At 36.6% G+C, this 18,821-nt stretch overlaps 2 protein-coding genes across 2 annotated transcripts; both read left to right on the plus strand.

The window, feature by feature from the left end:
- Positions 1-544: 544 nt before the first annotated feature.
- LOC104234783 (uncharacterized) lies at positions 545-1,750 on the plus strand. The gene is made up of 2 exons (XM_009788416.1): positions 545-851; positions 1,155-1,750. Exons 1-2 carry the CDS (start codon positions 545-547, stop codon positions 1,748-1,750), a joined length of 903 nt encoding a protein of 300 aa, XP_009786718.1.
- Positions 1,751-1,759: 9 nt separating this feature from the next.
- Positions 1,760-3,287, plus strand: LOC138879128 (uncharacterized). Its single transcript, XM_070158713.1, has 5 exons — positions 1,760-1,970; positions 2,018-2,099; positions 2,214-2,360; positions 2,518-2,893; positions 3,129-3,287. The coding sequence occupies exons 1-5, from the start codon at positions 1,760-1,762 to the stop codon at positions 3,285-3,287; spliced, it is 975 nt and encodes a 324-aa protein (XP_070014814.1).
- Positions 3,288-18,821: the final 15,534 nt, after the last annotated feature.

Below are 18,821 nucleotides of genomic sequence, written 5' to 3' on the forward strand. Positions count from 1 at the left end.
AAATTTCATCCACCCAACAAGACTGCTTAGCAAATTGATGAGATATTGAGCTTCAGACAGAAACCAACTGAGACACTACACGAAATATGGGAGAGATTTAAGGGTCTGTTGGTTACATGTACACATCATGGTATTCCGGAGCAGATGTTGGGGCATAGATTTTACATGGGTTTAGCAGATACTTTGAAAGCCAATGTTGATGCTTCAGCAGGTGGAGCATTTTTTAGCAAAACATTCAGAGAGAGAAAAATCCTACTTGACAAGATGGCACAAAACACAAGATGGACAACAAGAAATGTTCCAATCACTCCTGTAGTTCACTTAGTGGCTCTAGACCCGGCTAACTCCATGGCTAAAAATATGGCCACTCTACTGACACAAATGAGCATCCTCACCAAAAAGGTTAAAGAATCAAGCTAGAAGCAGCAAGTACACATAGTTGATGCAACTAATGGGGGTCTATGTACACCATGCATTAATCAACCATATGTCTACTCGTGGAGTGCTGAAGGTGATAATCAACAATATTAGGAGAACATGAATTATGTGGACAACTACGGGGGACCGAGACCAGGTGGTCAGAATTGGGGTTAGCAGAATCAACAATATAGACCAACAACCTCCACAACAAAGGTACAACAAGCAAAATCAACAGCAGGCTTATCAACAACCTCCACAACAACAGATTGTGAGACAGGAAGATGGGTTTGCTAAACTTGAGGGAATGATGCAACAAGTGATTGGGTCCACTAGAAAACTAGCTGACAGAGTAGACTCACATGAGTCATCGATAAACAATATTGAGATCCAATTAGGACAGATTTCCATGGCCCTAAATAATCAGCCTCATGGTACGTTACCTGCAGACACCCAAATCAATCCAAATGAGTAGGGCCCGAAGTAGCTGATGGCAGTGAGTCTCCGAAATGGTAGAGACTTAGATCTGGAGCAAGAAATTGCTCGCGAAAGTAGACCGACTGAGACACTAGTGCCAGTACCCATTGAGATAGATGATTTAGCAGGGTTAATTGAGGTAATGGTACAGAATGCTCAAAAGAATACCAACAAAGAAGAAGAGATTGTGAAAGAGACTGAGACTGCACCGGAACCAACAGTAGAAGCAGTGCTTGAACAAGAGAAAAACTAAATCACAGGGAAGAAGCGACCTCCAGCACCATTCCCACAGAGATTGGCCAAGTATCAGAAAGATGAGCAGTACAAGAAATTCTTGGAGATATTGAAGCAAATTCAGGTAAACATTCCACTGATTGATGGTTTAAAAGAGATGTATGGTTATGCGAAGATGATGAAGGACTTGATGTTCCGCAAGTTCGACTTTCAAGACATGGCCACGGTTACACTGACTCAGACCTGTAGTGTTGTTGTAACGAGACTCATAGCTGAGAAGTTGTCTGACCCTAGGAGTTTCACAATCCCTTGCACCATAGGCAACTTTGCATTTTCTAAGGCATTGTGTAATCTGCGAGCAAGCATAAACCTTATGCCCCTGGCTATCTACGAAAGGCTAGGCATTGGAAGAGCTAGACCTTGGTCTATGTTACTACAGCTGACTGACCGAATAGTGAAGAGGCCCTCTGGGATTCTAGATGATGTATTGGTACAGGTTGGGAAGTTTGTGCTCCCAGCAGATTTTGTCATCCTTGACTGTCGGGTTGACGAGGAAATTCCCATAATTTTGGAAAGACCCTTCTTGGCTACTGGGAGAGCTTTAATTGATTGTGAAACTTGAGAGCTCAAGATGAGATTAAACGATGAAGAGATAACATTCAATGTGCAGAAATCTATACGGAGACCAAGTGAATTTGCTAATTGTTCTCTAATTACGGTAGATGTAGTTTTGGAGGAGGAAGATGATGCTCTGAACATTAAAGACCCTCTAGCAGCCTGTCTCATGAACTTAGATGAAGTTAATGGAGAAGAGTTGGCAGAGTGGGTACTTGCTCTTGAAGGCAAAGTTTTTTGAAAAGGGATCTTGAATTTGAGCCTTTGCACTTAGAGGAAAGAAAAACTCCTCCAGCTAAGTCGTCAATAGAAGAGCCACCAAAGTTGGAACTGAAGCCACTGTCATCCCATCTCAGGTATGCATTCTTAGGACCTAACTCAAATCTACCTGTTATTATCTCATCCAGCTTGTTAGATGTATAGGCAGAATAGCTTTTGCAGGTACTGACTGAGTGCAAGACTGCAATTAGGTGGATCATTGCAGACATTAAGGGGATCAGCTCAGCCTTCTGTATATATAACATTCTACTGGAAGATGGGCACAAACCTTCCAGAGAACATCAAAGAAGGCTGAACTCTAACATGAAAGAAGTGGTGAAGAAAGAAGTGATCGAGTGGTTAGATGCGGGAATCATATTCCCCATCTCTGACAGCAATTGGGTTAGCCCAGTTTAGTGTGTACCAACAAAGGGAGGCATGACGGTAGTGAAAAATGAGAAGAACGAATTGATCTCCACGAACAGTCACAGGTTGACAAATCTGTATGGATTACAGGAAGTTGAACTTGGCTACCAAGAAGGACCACTTCCCACTACTATTCATTGATCAGATGCTAGATAGATTGGCAGGGAGGTCTCATTTTTTCTTTCTGGATGGGTACTCAGGGTATAATCAGATTTCCATTGCCCTAGAGGATAGAGAGAAAATGTCGTTCACCTGCCCTTATGATATCTATGCATTTCGGAGAATGTCGTTTGGCCTATGCAACAGACCCGCCACATTCCAAAGGTGCATGATGTCCATCTTCACAGATATGGTAGAGGAGATAATTGAGGTTTTCATGGATTACTTTTTAGTGGTGGGGAATTCATTCGATGATTGCCTTGTGAACTTGAGGCGAGTTTTGAAAAGGTGTATCGAGACTAATCTGGTACTCAACTGGGAAAAATGCCATTTCATGGTACAGGAAGGTATAGTCTTGGGGCACTTAGTGTCAAGTAAAGGTATTGAGGTGGATTGTGCAAAGGTTGACGTGATAGAAAAGCTTCTACCACCCACCTCCGTCAAAGCAATCAGAAGTTTTCTTGGGCACGCCGGTTTCTATAGGAGATTTATAAAAGATTTTTCCAAAATTGCTAACCCCTTGTGTAAATTGCTTGAAAAAGATCACCCTTGTGTTTTCTGATGACTGCAGTGTAGCTTTTGAGGAATTAAAGAAGAGACTGGTAACAACACCTATCATAATTGCCCCCGACAAGGAGAAACCATTTGAGTTGATGTGTGATGCTAGTGACTATGCTGTGGGAGCTGTTCTTGGGCAATGAAAAGATAAAATCATGCATCCAATATACTATGCAAGTAGAACGTTGAGTGGAGCCCAGCTAATTACACTGTCATCGAGAAAGAGATGCTGGCAGTGGTGTTCGCATTTGACAAGTTCAGGTCTTACCTGATAGGCTCGAAGGTAATTGTTTATACTGACCATGTTGTACTCAAGTACTTGATCGAGAAGAAGGAGTCAAACTGCACCTGATTCGTTGGGTACTACTGCTGCAAGATTTGATTTGGAGATCCATGACCGAAAGGGAACGGAGAACCAAGTAGCTGATCATTTGTCTAGCTGGCTGGAAGGAGCTGAAAAGAAGGTTGAGGTAGAAAGATTCTGGAAACTTTTCCAGATGAATAACTACTAGCTATGAGTCTCGAGGAAGCACCATAGTATGCATACATTGCAAACTACTTGGCCAGCGGTATTGTTCCTTATGACCTTTCCTCTGTTCAAAAGAAAAATTTCTTTCGTGATTGTCGCATGTATTATTGGGATAAGCCTTATCTATTCAGGATTTGTGTTGATAACATGATTCGGAGATGTATCCCCAAGATAGACCAGTCTTCTATTTTACATGTATGTCACGCGTCACCATATGGTGGGTACTTCGGGGGAGTAAGGACAGCTGCGAAAGTCTTGGAGTCGGGCTTCTACTGGCCAGCATTGCTCAAAGATGCATATCTATGGATAACGGGGTGTGATGAATGCCAACGAACCAGGAATATTTCCTGCCAACATGAGATGCCTATGAACCCAATTCAGGAGGTAGAAGTGTTTGATGTATGGGTCATATATTTCATGTGGCCTTTCGTCAGCTCATATGACAACAAATACATACTCGTCGTTGTGGACTACGTGTCCAAATTGGTGGAAGCTGCATCACTCCCTACAAATGATACAAAGGGGGTAATTGGTTTTTTGAGAAAGAACATATTCACCAGGTTTGTCACCCTAAGGGAAATAATCAGTGACGGAGGCACTCACTTTTGTAATCGAGCCTTCGCGAAGTTGTTGGAGAAGTATGATGTACGACACAAGGTGGCCACCCCATATCATCCACAAACAAGCGGGCAAATGAAAGTCTCGAATAGAGAAAATAAAGAGTGTGTTGACTAAGACTGTGAATGCTACTAGAATAGATTGAGCGAGGAAGTTAGATGATGCACTTTGGTCTTATTGAACCACTTTCAAAACTCCAATCGGCATGTCGCCATACAAGTTGGTGTTTGGAAAAGCATGTCATTTACCAGTAGAGTTAGAGCATAAAGCTTGGTGAGCACTGAGACAGTTGAATCTTGATATTGAAGCTGCGGTCACAAGTAGAGTAACAGAGTTGCACGAGCTTGATGAGTTCAGATATCACGCCTTTGAGAGCACAATATTGTATAAGGAGAGAATGAAGATGATACAAGATAGAAATATTATTGAGCGACATTTTAAACCCGGAGATACGGTATTGCTATACAAATTAAGACTAAGGTTATTTCCGGGCAAATTGAAATCACGATGGTCAGGGCCATTTTGTATGGTTGAAATTCACCCCACTAGTGTCGTAGAGATTGCTGCAGAAAATGACTCTCGCACATTCAGAGTCAATGGGCATAGATTGAAATATTATGTGGGCATGGATGAGTCAAAGGGAGTGTCTGTGGCCCATTTGATCGAGCCTCCGATGTTGAGTGTACCTTAAATGCGCTTACATGCATCGTGTCTCGACGTTAAATCAAGTGCTTCTTGGGAAGCAACCCAATTTTTAACCTTACTAACCCATAATTGTAGTTTAGGATTATTAGAAGTTAGGAGTTGTGAGGCTTGTTTGGGCAGGTAAAAGCATGAATTGGACATAAAATATGTACATAATAGAGTCGGGGTGCAACCCATAAGCTAAATGTCGAAAATAAAGTGAGCTCTGAGAAAATTACACTACCGCATCGCAGTGTGTGACGTGCCAATGCTTAACTTACAAAAAAATGTTTCTTTTAACCAACACCCGTTCAACACCCCTCCCCCCTTATTGTTTTCTCTGTTCTCTTTACAGTTTACACGCTCCAACCCTTCCCCTAATTCCCCCACTTTCTTTTCTTCTCAAATTCCTTTCCCACACACACCTCCCATCCCTTCCATTCATCCTCAAGTGTTTCTCTACTCTCCTCTCTTTTCTTTGAGTAATTTATTGTAGTTGAGTAGTATAGTTTATTTTCAACTAAACCCTAGGAAGTGTAGTGGTGCTATTTTTTTTCAATTTCTTTGCTTATTTTGGCCATGATTGGTGCTTAACTTGTGAGGTTTCCATTGTGCTTATAATTGTGGAAGATTTTTAATATGTCTTGATGTTTATAGAAAAGTTTGATGGTGAAGTTGGGTGGAGATGCCTTTAAGGCCGAAAATTGGTGGAATATTTGTGTAAATTTGGAGCACTTTGTTTCCTTTTTACATTGTGGTAGTGGTAGGATGGTTGATTAGTATGGTTGTGTAGTAATCTTGGAAGAATTAAAGTTGAAATTATGAGGTAACTTTGGTGAATACCATGTGCTTGATTAAATACTTCAATGACATAGAAAGTGACATTGTAGCTTAGTGGAGGATAATTGTTATGAGATAATGTGGTACTAGGTGCTAATTGGAATGTTCGATTCATGTTATGTGCTTGTGTAGTGTTGTGTTGTACTTTCTGAAGTTTGTTAGTAGTGCATTAGTATAACTTATTTTCTTTCTCTTGTTAGTTACTAGATTAGCTTCTTAATTTTGCACTAAGTATAAGTGTATGAGGTAATACCGTATCGAATACAGCTTATATATATATAATATATGTACTTACGCTATACTATGCACTAAGTATAAGTGTATGAGGTAATACCGTATCGAATATAGCTTATATAAATAATATATGTACTCACGCTATAATATGCACTAAGTATAAGTGTATGAGGTAATACCGTATCGAATACAGCTTATATATATATAATATATGTACTTACGCTATACTATGCACTAAGTATAAGTGTATGAGGTAATACCGTATCGAATATAGCTTATATATATAATATATATGTACTTACGCTATACTATGCACTAAGTATAAGTGTATGAGGTAATACCGTATCGAATACAGCTTATATATATACAATATATGTACTTACGCTATATTATGCACTAAGTATAAGTATACTAGGTAATACCGTATCGAATACAACTTATATATATATATATAATATATGTACTTACGCTATACTATGCACTAAGTATAAGTGTATGAGGTAATACCGTATCGAATACAGCTTATATATATACAATATATATATTTACGCTATATTATGCACTAAGTATAAGTGTACTAGGTAATACCGTATCGAATACAACTTATATATATATAATATATGTACTTACGCTATACTATGCACTAAGTATAAGTGTATGAGGTAATACCGTATCGAATATAGCTTATATATATATATATATATATATATATATATATATACATACGCTATACTATGCACTAACTATAAGTGTATTAGGTAATAGCGTATCGAATACAGCTTATATATATATTTTTTTGAAATAGCGACCAACTTTGGTCGCTATTTTGGTCAAACAGTCAGAATATAGCGACCAAAGTTGGTCGCTATTTCTAAAAATTCAAAACTGTTTTACCCACCAAAATAGCGACCAACGTTGGTCGTTATTTTAATTACATAACTCTCAAAACCGGGATCCCCTCCCATTCTTTCTAAAAAATTCTCAAAATCCCTCTTTTCTCTCTCACACTCAAACCCCACCCCCTTCCAACTCCCACCACCAGGCCCCACCCACGCCACCAACGACCACCGCTCAGCTGCTGCCGTCGCCTCTGTCGCTGTTGCGTCTCTCCTTCTCCACCTCCTAAAAATTCAAGGTTAAGAATTACAAACCTAGGGTTTCAATTAGTGTTTCAATTGTTTATTGTTTCAACCTAGAATTAGTGTTTCAATTGATTATTTAACATTGTATTTTATAGAAACCTAGGGTTTAGATTGTATTTATCATTATTTAACATTTTATAGAAATCTAGGGTTTAGGGTATGGGTTGAATATTTAGGCTAGGCTTTATTGAGTATTTCTCCTTCAATATTTTAGTAAGCAATAGATACTAATTTAACGTCAAAGACTTGATTCATAGGTAGATATATATTAGGGTATAAATTGAACTTTTACTTTAATCTTGATTAGTTTATAGGTAGATATTTAATATAGACACATGATAGTATATTTGGATTTTCTCTTAAAGTTCAAGACAATGTTAATGTTTAAGGCCTTAAGCGAATCGTTGTGTGGCTCTTGTTTGAGTACAACGAGTCGCCCACTTTTAGGATATAAATTGAACTTTTAGTTTAAGTTTAAACTCGTAGGATACGAATATAACTTATAGTTTTTAGGTTTTGTTCTTGTGAATTGAACTTGTAGGATATAAATTGAACCTTTTAGGATACGAGTTGAATTTTTAGGATATGAATTGAACCTTTTAGGTATGAGTTGAACCTTTAGGATATAAATTGAACTTAAACTCGTAGGATATGAATATAACTTTTAGGATATAAATTGAAGCTTTTATGTATGAGTTGAACCGTTAGGATATGACTTGAACTTTTGTGGATATAAATTGAACCTTTTAGGATATGAGTTGAATTTTTAGGATATGAATTGAACCTTTTAGGTATGAGTTGAAGCTTTTAGGATATAAATTGAACTTTTAGTTTAAGTTTAAACTCGTAGGATATGAATATAACTTTTAGGATATAAATTGAAGCTTTTATGTATGAGTTGAACCGTTAGGATATGACTTGAACTTTTGTGGATATAAATTGAACCTTTTAGGATATGAGTTGAATTTTTAGGATATGAATTGAACCTTTTAGGTATGAGTTGAAGCTTTTAGGATATAAATTGAACTTTTAGTTTAAGTTTAAACTCGTAGGATATGAATATAACTTTTAGGATATAAATTGAAGCTTTTATGTATGAGTTGAACCTTTAGGATATGACTTGAACTTTTGTGGATATGAATTGAAGCTTTTATGTATGAGTTGAACCTTTAGGATATAAATTGAACCTTTTAGGTATGAGTTGAACCTTTAGGATATGAATTGAAATTTTGGTTTATGTTTTGGAATTTTAGATTACGGGAGGATTTTGTAGAAGAGGTTGATGACGTTATTAGACATGCAATGGAACTTCCACCAAGAATAACTAAGATAAAGTACGTGGAAGAATGTGCCTTTAATTGTTATTCTCATTAGCGACAATGATGATGAGAAGGCAATGGCATGTGTTTCAAATAGTGATTGTGTAGGTAGGAATTTAGTATTTCCTAAGTAGATAAAAGAAGATCTTATAGAGGAATTCTGTACTTCATTTTCCATAAGGAAAAAAAGTTTGATTGAGAGTGACAAGGTTGATGAAGACGGATGGTTTTCCGTTGGTCGTCGCAGTTCCCATAAAATGGGGATCATAAGACTCTATGATGACAGAGATTATAGGAAGTTTTGTACTCAACTTTCTTTCGAGTCTGATCCGTACAAGCTTAATGTGATATTGGTTCGGATTCAGATAATGATTTGACCGACAAAAGTATGGAAATGCTCTTAAAAAGAATTAAAAGTAAAATATTTTTCAGCTTCCTTCTCGACCAAGAAAAACGTTTTACCTTTAATTCTTTTTAAGAGCATTTCCATACTTTTGTCGGTCAAATTATTGTCTGAATCTGAAGAAATATCATCCAATATCACATTAAGCTTGTACGGATCAGACTTGGAAGAAAGTTGAGCACAAAACTTCCTATAATCTTTGTCATCATAAAGTCTTATGATCCACGTTTTATGGGAACTGCAACGACCAACGGAAAACCATCCGTCTTCATCAACCTTGTCACTCTCAATCAAACTTCTTTTCCTCATGGAAAATGAAGTACAGAATTCCTCTATAACCTCTTTTATCTACTTAGGAAATGTTAAATCCTACCTACACCATCACTTTTTTGAAACACATGTCGTTGCCTTCTTATTATCATTGTAGCTAATTAGATAAACAATTGATCAAAGACACACTCCGTCATGTACCGTATCCAAGTTCATCTCGAGTTCATCTCGAGTAATAGTACCACGAGGATAATCACCAAAGCCACCAGACAACTTTATGATGCCAATGAAGCAAGATGAGCTATTCAATAAAACTCGTATTGTAAAGAAGAAGAAAGAGACTGATTCAGAAAGGAGGGTCGAGCCTCGACTACATACATGTAAGTTTTTTACTTTTCATTAAATATTTTGATTTGCTTTTATATAAATTTTGAAATACTAATTCAATATAATTTTTCATATAGGTTCAATTCGCTTCACATCTGACGTGGGGGAATTCATACGCAGTCAACCACCTAATGAACCGAGCGAGGCAATCCAACTTGCAGACGAGGATGATGAAAGAACACTCCTTCAGTACTTTATATACTATTGTGTTAGTTCTATTGTGTTAGAACTAATTTACATTGTGTTAGTTCTATTGTGTTAGAACTAATTTACATACCAATTTACTATTGTGTTAGTTCTCTTTAGTTCGAATGGGCTTGTAATAAGCGTTAACTTAGTTTTGTTAGCTTAATGTGTTAGTTCTATTGAACTTTATTCTTTGTTGCTTTTAATTGCTTTTTATTGTTGTTGTTGTTGGCATAAAATGCCTATTTAGGAAATTGGTATGGCTCGCAGGTGGTGTAGCTGCAAAAACAGGCAGTTTCTGCCAAAATAATACACAGAAAAGCGACCAAAGTTGGTCTCTATTTGGTCACTTTTCATGTTTAAAAAAATAATTTTCTGGAGAATAGCGACCAACTTTGGTCGCTATTTACCCAGATTTCTACAAAAAGCGACCAAACTTGGTCGCTATTTCATTAAAAAAATAAAATTTCTGGTGTATAGCGACCAAAGTTGATCGCTAATATTTAAAAAATAAATTAAATTCATGTATTTAGGGACCAAAGTTGGTCGCTAGTTTAATAAAATAAATAATAATTGAATACAAAAGCGACCAAAATTGGTCTCTGGTTTCCAGATTTTAAAATATAATATTTGGTTTAGAGACCAAAGTTGGTCGCTTTTTAGTGATTAATAATAAATAAATAAATAATGTATTTTTTATTTAGAGACCAACTTTGGTCGCCAAATTTATATTATTAAATTAATAAAGCGACCAAAGTTGGTATCTATAGTCAATATCCGGAAAAATGGGTCCATTTAGCTTAGAGACCAAAGTTGGTCGCTAATTAGCGACCAACTTTGTTCCCTAAATAAAAGGGACCATCAATATAGCTACCAGGCACTTTTGGTCGCATTTTGGTCGCTATTTAGCCAAAAAGCAACCAAAGTTGGTCGCTTTTTGCGGTCTCTTTTTCCCAGAATTCTAGTAGTGACAGAAGCAGAAAGTTAGTAGAAATAAATTCTGAAAACAGTATTTGAACTTCAAAATAACTTTTGAAAACGGTATAGGAACAAATCGATCCCACTGAATACACAGTGTGTCCTTAAGGAAATTATTCCCCTCAAGTACCCCGAGGTTCTGGAATATATCCTCCCAGGATAGAACGATTTAACTCACCAGAATGTTGGTACCAAAAACGCCGATGAACAGCGAACCACTCGAAGGCTATAAAACACACTGGAATTTTTGTGCAGAAGAAGAAGAAGATTATCAGAAAATTTCGTAAGTAAATATTCTGGGATTAGAAGGTATATTTATAGCCAATTTGGTATTGTTTCTAAAAAGATTTGCAACCTTTCAGAACAGCCATAGCTGTTGGAACAGGTTTGACACTGTTTCAGAATAGCCATTGCTGTTGGAAATTTTTGTGGGAAAATTAAAACGGATTTAAAATAATCCGGGAAAGAAAAAGGGCCAAACCGGACCAGGTCGCGGGTCATGGGTTATTCCAGATTGAATTTTCGTTAATTAATTTAATTAATTAATTAAATATTTGAAAAGAATTTTGTCCAAAAAGATTATTTAATCAATCTATCTTTGACCAAATCCAAATCTGAATCCGAAGCCGAAGCCGAAGCCGAGCCGAGCGACCGACGATGACGGTGCGAGGCTTGCCTTCTTCTTAGTTCTTTAAGAGCTAAAAGATGAGCTTCTCTAAATATACACAAAGATTTTCTTTCCTTCTACCAATGAGGGGCAAAGTGCATTAGTAAAGTGAACTCATTCAAAATTTCACTTCCTTCCATTTCTTTTCCCACCATTTTCTATTCACACTTCTTTTGTTATTAATAACAAAATCCAACAATCCCCCACATGAATGGGGAATGGCTATAAACTTAAAGGAATGCACGGACGTGTGTGTGTTTCACATGCAAGAATTAATTGCATCTTGATAAGTAAGTTTCCCTTTGAACTTTCCATAGTGAACTTATATCGGATATACTCGGTCAATCAGTAGATTTGATATCTTTGAACCGTCGAACTTTGTTATATAACTAGACAACATAAGTCACACAATCAATCCTTAACCATCTATGGCTCTCACGGTTGTGTTCGTTTCAGCCATGAACACCGCGTGGTTTCATGAGTGTTTAGAGAATGAGCCTTTACTTTCATTCCCCTTGAAGCGGCTTACACTTCACACTCACATAGGTGATTCCTAAACGTGTAATCCTAAAGACACACTATCTGGTCATATCCTGCCAGACTTAGCAAATCATTAAAAAGCTTTAAACTTTATTGACTCATCAAGAAGCCTTAATGCTTTACCTCTTTTTTGAACATTGTCTTCATCACGAGAATGGGTTGAGTTGTTTGACAATGTTGAACCGTCATTCATAACTTTGTTTGATCTCTTTGAACCAAGCTCTTGGGATCTCCAGTCTGCTAGGTAGAGTTACCGCCATAATGACTTCTCCTAGGCCTTTAACCCCATTCTCTTTGATGATCTTTCAACTGCCTCTCTAGATAGGCCTTTTGTAAGTGGATCCGACACGTTATCTCTTGACTTTACGTAGTCAATTGTGATAACACCACTAGAGAGTAGTTGTCTAACAGTATTGTGTCTCTGTCGAATATGACGAGATTTTCCGTTATACATAACGCTCCCTGCCCTACCTATTGTCGCTTGACTATCACAATGTATACAAATAGGTGCCAAAGGTTTGGGCCAAAATGTAATATCTTTCAAGAAATTCCGAAGCCATTCAGCTTCTTCACCGGCCTTATCTAAAGCTATGAATTTAGATTCCATTGTAGAACGGGTGATACACGTTTGTTTTGATGATTTCCAAGACACTGCTCCAACCCCAATTGTGAAAACATATCCACTCGTGGATTTAACTTCAGATGATCCAGTGATCCAATTTGCATCACTATATCCCTCGATCACGGAAGGATATTTGTTATAATGCAAAGCATAATTTTGGGTATGTTTTAGATATCCCAAAACTCGTTTCATTGCCATCCAATGTATTTGATTGGGGTTACTTGTAAACCGACTCAGTTTGCTAATAGCACATGCTATATCTAGTTGCGTACAATTCATGATATACATCAAACTTCTCAATACTCTTGCATAGTCCAGTTGTGAGTCACTTTCACCTTCATTCTTTTGAAGTGCATGACTCACGTCAATTGGAGTCTTGGAAATTTTGAAATTCAAATACTTGAACTTGTCAAATACCTTTTCAATATAGTGAGACTGTGATAATGCTAGACCTTGTGGAGTCTTGTGAATTCTGATTCCTAAGATCACATCAGCAACTCCTAAGTCTTTCATGTCGAATTTGCTAGCCAACATGCGTTTTGTACCATTTATATCTGTCATACTTTTGCCCATTATCAACATGTCATCAACATATAAACAAACAATAACTTCATGACCTGGAGTATTTTTAATGTAAACACATTTGTCACACTCGTTGATTTTAAATCCATTTGCCAACATTGTTTGGTCAAATTTTGCATGCCATTGTTTGGGTGCTTATTTAAGTCCATAAAGCGACTTAATAAGTTTGCACACTTTCTTTTCTTTACCAGGAACAACAAAACCCTCAGGTTGTTTCATGTAAATCTCTTCCTCTAATTCTCTATTTAAGAAAGTTGTTTTAACATCCATTTGATGGATTTCAAGACCATACACGGCCGCTAGTGCCACTAACACCCTAATAGATGTTATCCTTGTTACTGGCGAGTAAGTGTCAAAGTTTTCCTTTTGTTTATAATCTTTGACAACAAGTCTTGCCTTATATTTTGTCAATAGTACCATCAGCTTTATTTTTCGTTTAAAGATTCATTTCGAACCTAAAGGCTTATTTCCTGGAGGAAGATCAACCAATTCTCATGTATAGTTATCCAAAATTGATTGAATCTCAGATTGACTTCCTCTTTCCAAAATGCTGAATCAGAAGACAACATAGTTGCTTTAAAAGTTTGAGGCTCATTTTCAAGCAAGAATGTCACAAAATCTGGTCCAAAGGAAGTAGATGTTCTTTGACGTTTGTTACGCCTTGGATCTTCTATACTTGGAGTATTTTCCTTTGGTTCTTCCCAAGGTCGTTTAGGTCTTTTACTTAAAGACTCGCATTCAGTTTTATCCGGATAGATGCTTTCAAAGAATCCAACATTATCTGATTCCATTACCGTATTAACATGAATCTCGGGATTATCGGATTTATGAACCAAAAACCGACATGCTTTACTGTTTGTAGCATATCCAATAAAACCGCAATCTACTGTTTTTGGTCCAATTTTAACTCTTTTAGGTAAAGGAACTTGTACCTTTGCTAGACACCCCCACACTTTGAAATATTTCAAGTTGGGTTTTCTTCCTTTCCATTTTTCATATGGAATAGATTGCGTTTTGCTGTGGGGTACTCTATTGAGTATCCGGTTAGCTGTAAGGATAGCTTCCCCCTACAAACTTTGCGGTAATCCAGAACTTATTAATAAAGAATTCATCATTTCTTTTAATGTCCTATTTTTCCTTTCCGCAATTCTATTGGATTGAGGTGTATAAGGTGCAGTAGTTTGATGGATAATTCCATATTCCGAACATATTTCTGCAAACGGAGATTCATATTCTCCACCTCTATCACTTCTAATCATTTTGATCTTTTTATTCAATTGATTTTCTACCTCATTCTTGTATTGCTTAAATGCTTCAATTGCTTCATTCTTACTATTAAGCAAATAAACATAACAATATCTAGTGCAATCATCAATAAAAGTAATAAAATATTTTTTTTCACATCGAGATGGTGTCAACTTCATATCGCAAATGTCAGTATGAATTAAGTCTAAAGGATTTGAATTCCTTTCAACAGACTTATAAGGATGTTTTACAAACTTAGATTCAACACATATTTGACATTTCGATTTATTACACTCGAATTTAGGCAATACTTCTAAATTAATTAACTTCCGCAAGGTTTTATAATTGACATGTCCTAAACGAATATGACATAAATCATTTGACTCCAATAAATAAGAAGAAGCTGAAATTTTATTCATACTGTCAACAACCATTACATTGAGTTTGAAAAGGCCCTCTGTGAGGTAGCCTTTTCTAACATACATTTCGTTCTTGCTTCCAACAACTTTATCAGAAATAAATACACATTTGAATCCATTCTTTACAAGTAAATAAGTAGAAACTAAATTCTTCCTAATAGTAGGAACATGAAAAACGTTGTTGAGCATTAACACCTTGCCGGAAGTCATCTTTAGGAATATCTTCCCATAACCTTCAATCTTGGTAGTTGCATTATTTTCCATGGGAATTTCTTCTTCGGGACCAGCAGTAGAGTAAGTCGCAAATACTTCTTTGATAGCACAAACATGTCGAGTGGCTCCAGAGTCAATCCACCACTCCTTTGGATTTCCAACTAGGTTGCATTCCGAAAGCATTGCACAAAGATCATCAATATCATCATTCTTCTCCACTATATTGGCTTGTCCCTTCTTATTATCCTTTTTCGGGAGACGACAATCAGGACTTTTGTGACCAACTTTTTCACAATTGTAGCAGCTGCCCTTGAATTTCTTTTTGTTCTGCTCCTTAGTTTGTCGAGAAGACCTCTTCCTCTTCTTACTTTTTGGAGCAGTCTCCTCAACGATATTAGCTCCCATGATCGTTGAATTTCCACGAGACTTCTTCTCGACTGTTTTGTTGTCTTCCTCGATCTTTAGACATATCACAAGATCTTCCAACTTCATTTCTTTGCGCTTGTGCTTAAGATAGTTCTTGAAATCTTTCCACGAAGGAGGCAATTTTTCAATCATAGCAGCCACTTGAAATGCTTCATTCACGACCATACCTTCAGCAATAAGGTCGTGAAAAATAAGTTGAAGCTCCTGAACTTGGGTTCCCACTATTTTGTTGTCTATCATTTCATAGTTTAGAAACTTGGCAACCACGAACTTCTTCAAGCATGCATCTTCTGTCTTGTACTTCTTCTCAAGTGCGTCCCATAATTCTTTTGAAGTATTCATTGCACTATACACATTGTACAAGTCATCCTCTAAAGCACTTAAGATATAGCCTTTGCAAAGAAAATCTGCCTGCTTCCACGCCTCAACAACCATGAACTTTTTATTGTCCGGCATGTCCGCAGCAGGCACTGGAGGCTCTTCACTAGTGAATTTCTGCATACCAAGTGTGGTAAGCCAGAAGAACACCCTTTGCTTCCATCCTTTGAAGTTGGTTCCAGAAAATCTCCCCGGTTTCTCGGCCGTAGGAACAACAGTGCGGCTTGACGAGGCTGTCGTCGTTGCACCAACAGTCGTAGAAGGATTTCCGTTATCAATTGTCATTTCTCACTGTCAACAACAGAAGGGATCAATTAATGGCAAAATCAGAACAGTAAATAATATTGTAATCAATAAACAGTACGTAATAAAAACAACTGAAGTTTTTATATACTGTTTTACAGAAAACGATGAAGTTTTTTATGTTCTTCAAATCGTTTTCTGAATTTCAATACTCTGATGAAGTGTTTATATCTTCAAATCAGAATAGTAAAATTCAGACAGAATACAGAATATAATAAATGTAATTTCCTTAAGATTGTTATTAATCTGTATTGTTGTAAATAAATAAAACAATAATTTTTCTGAAAACAGAAGCAGAAAGTTAGTAGAAATAAATTCTGAAAACAGTATTTGAACTTCAAAATAAATTTTGAAAATGGTATAGGAACAAATCGAGCCCACTGAATACACGGTGTGTCCTTAAGGAAATTATTCCCCTCAAGTACCCGAGGTTCTGGAATATATCCTCCAAAGATAGAACGATTTAACTCACCGGAGTGTTGGTAACAAAAACACCGATGAACAGCGAACCACTCGAAGGCTGTAAAACACACAGGAATTTTTGTGTAGAAGAAGAAGAAGATTATCAGAAAATTTCGTAAGTAAATATTCTGGGATTAGAAGGTATATTTATAGCCAATTTGGTACTGTTTCTGAAAAGGTTTGCAACCTTTCAGAACAGCCATAACTGTTGGAACAGGTTTGACACTGTTTCAGAACAGCCATAGTTGTTGGAAATTTTTGCGGGAAAATTAAAACGAATTTACAATAATTTGGGAAAGAAAAAGGGCCAAACCGAACCGGATCGCGGGTCATGGGTTATTCCGGATTGAATTTTCATTAATTAATTTAATTAATTAATTATTTGAAAAGAATTTTGTCCAAAAAAATCAATCAATCGATCCGGATCCGAGGCCGAGCCGAGCGACGACGACGGCGCGATGCTTGCCTTCTTCTTAGCTCTTTAAGAGCTAAAAGATGAGCTTCTCTATATATACACAAAGATTTTCTTTCCTTCTACCAATGAGGGACAAAGTGCTTAGTAAAGTGAACTCATTCAAAATTTCACTTCCCTCCATTTCTTTTCCCACCATTTTCCATTCACACTTCTTTTGTTATTAATAACAAAATCCAACAAATTTTGACAATCTTCCAAACACCCTAGCATAGCCGGCGACTGCTCCCCCGAAAAAATAACTTTACTAGTAATATTCTCTCCGTTGTTGGTTATGATCTCCCGATGACAATTATCTGAATACAAACCGAGGGCGGCTCAATGAAATCGGAGGCCTAAAGCTAAAATTTAATAAGATGTGAGGAAATAATATTAGTAATGTGACAACGGTTGGACAAATAGACACAATTAATTTAGATAATCAAGAAAAAATTATATGGTCTTAACAAATTTTCATTCAATGTTTTAAGTTTTCTTTTAAGTATTCCATAGTATAACATTGTCTAATATTCTAAAATTTTAAGTTAAATTATTCAAATGTTCATATCTACTAATAAAATATTTGATAGCTAGAATCAATGTAGTGTAACGAAATAAAATGTTAATGTTTTGTTAACTTAAAAAAATCTTACTAATATAAATAATTATAACTAATAGAAAAAGTTTTGAGGGGCCTTTGTCTCTTGGGGGCCTAAAGTAGAAGCTTTAGTTGTCTTACCCTAGAGCCACCCATGACACAAACTAACTTGCTTTTGATGGAGACACGACGACGATGATCCAATATTATTTTCCTCGTGTCAAATATAACACCATGAAGAACCTTCCTCTTAATGAGACAAAAAACAAAGTACTCATGTCGAATTTGACTACCTTGTCTTAACACCTTTAGTATGGTATCGCTAAGACTGTACTGTTTTATAAGCCACACAATTTTGTTATCCGAACTATCTTATCTATCATCGAAACGGAAGCTTTTCTTGACCCTACTAGTGATCCTTTTTTTTTTATCCAAAATTAGTTTACCCTTATCCAAACCCTTCCGTGTACCACCACCAACCACTCGCAGATTTTCTCTTTAACTGAGTAAAAACATAATTCATATCCATCATCTCACCCTCTGAGCATAAATCATAGAATATATCACATGGCTTTTTGTTGCCATACAAGTCTACTTGTCGAATATGATCGTTTTGAATAAACGGACCACAAACAAACTTCAGTAGATAGTTTATGAGTTCCTCATCAATAGGCCGAAAACCTAAATCCCATTGAGCTATTACTACTTCCACTAGTGTTCTTCATCACTACTGCGCAAAAGACAACCAAATATTAACCCTACTGCGCAAGAGACGAACACAAACAAAAGGCAAAACTTAACCCTAGAGCTGAACGTGCCTCCGAACTGAAGGGAAGTGCATAGAAATAGAGCAACAATGCAAAATACCATGCTATAAACCTAACCAGAAAACTTTGAGATATTTTCATTTTAGAATTTTATTTGATGGACCAAATATTTTGTTAATTACTCCCTAGTATTATTTTAATTTGCTACAAAAGTAATTAGCCACTCTTCTTTCTTTTTATTTGTCCGCAAAGTAAGCCACTCTCATTGGCTTAAGAAAAAGAATTAAGGAAACTCCCAGCCCTTAAGGTATTTCGTAATACGAATAAGGAAATTTCCCTTTGAATTAAAAAAGAAAAAGAAATTCCCTAAGATTTGGAAAGGGTTAGAACAGTTAAATAAGAAACTCCTGCACC

This window comes from Nicotiana sylvestris, chromosome 10 (genome assembly GCF_000393655.2).
Source record: "Nicotiana sylvestris chromosome 10, ASM39365v2, whole genome shotgun sequence".
Lineage (NCBI taxonomy): Eukaryota > Viridiplantae > Streptophyta > Magnoliopsida > Solanales > Solanaceae > Nicotiana > Nicotiana sylvestris.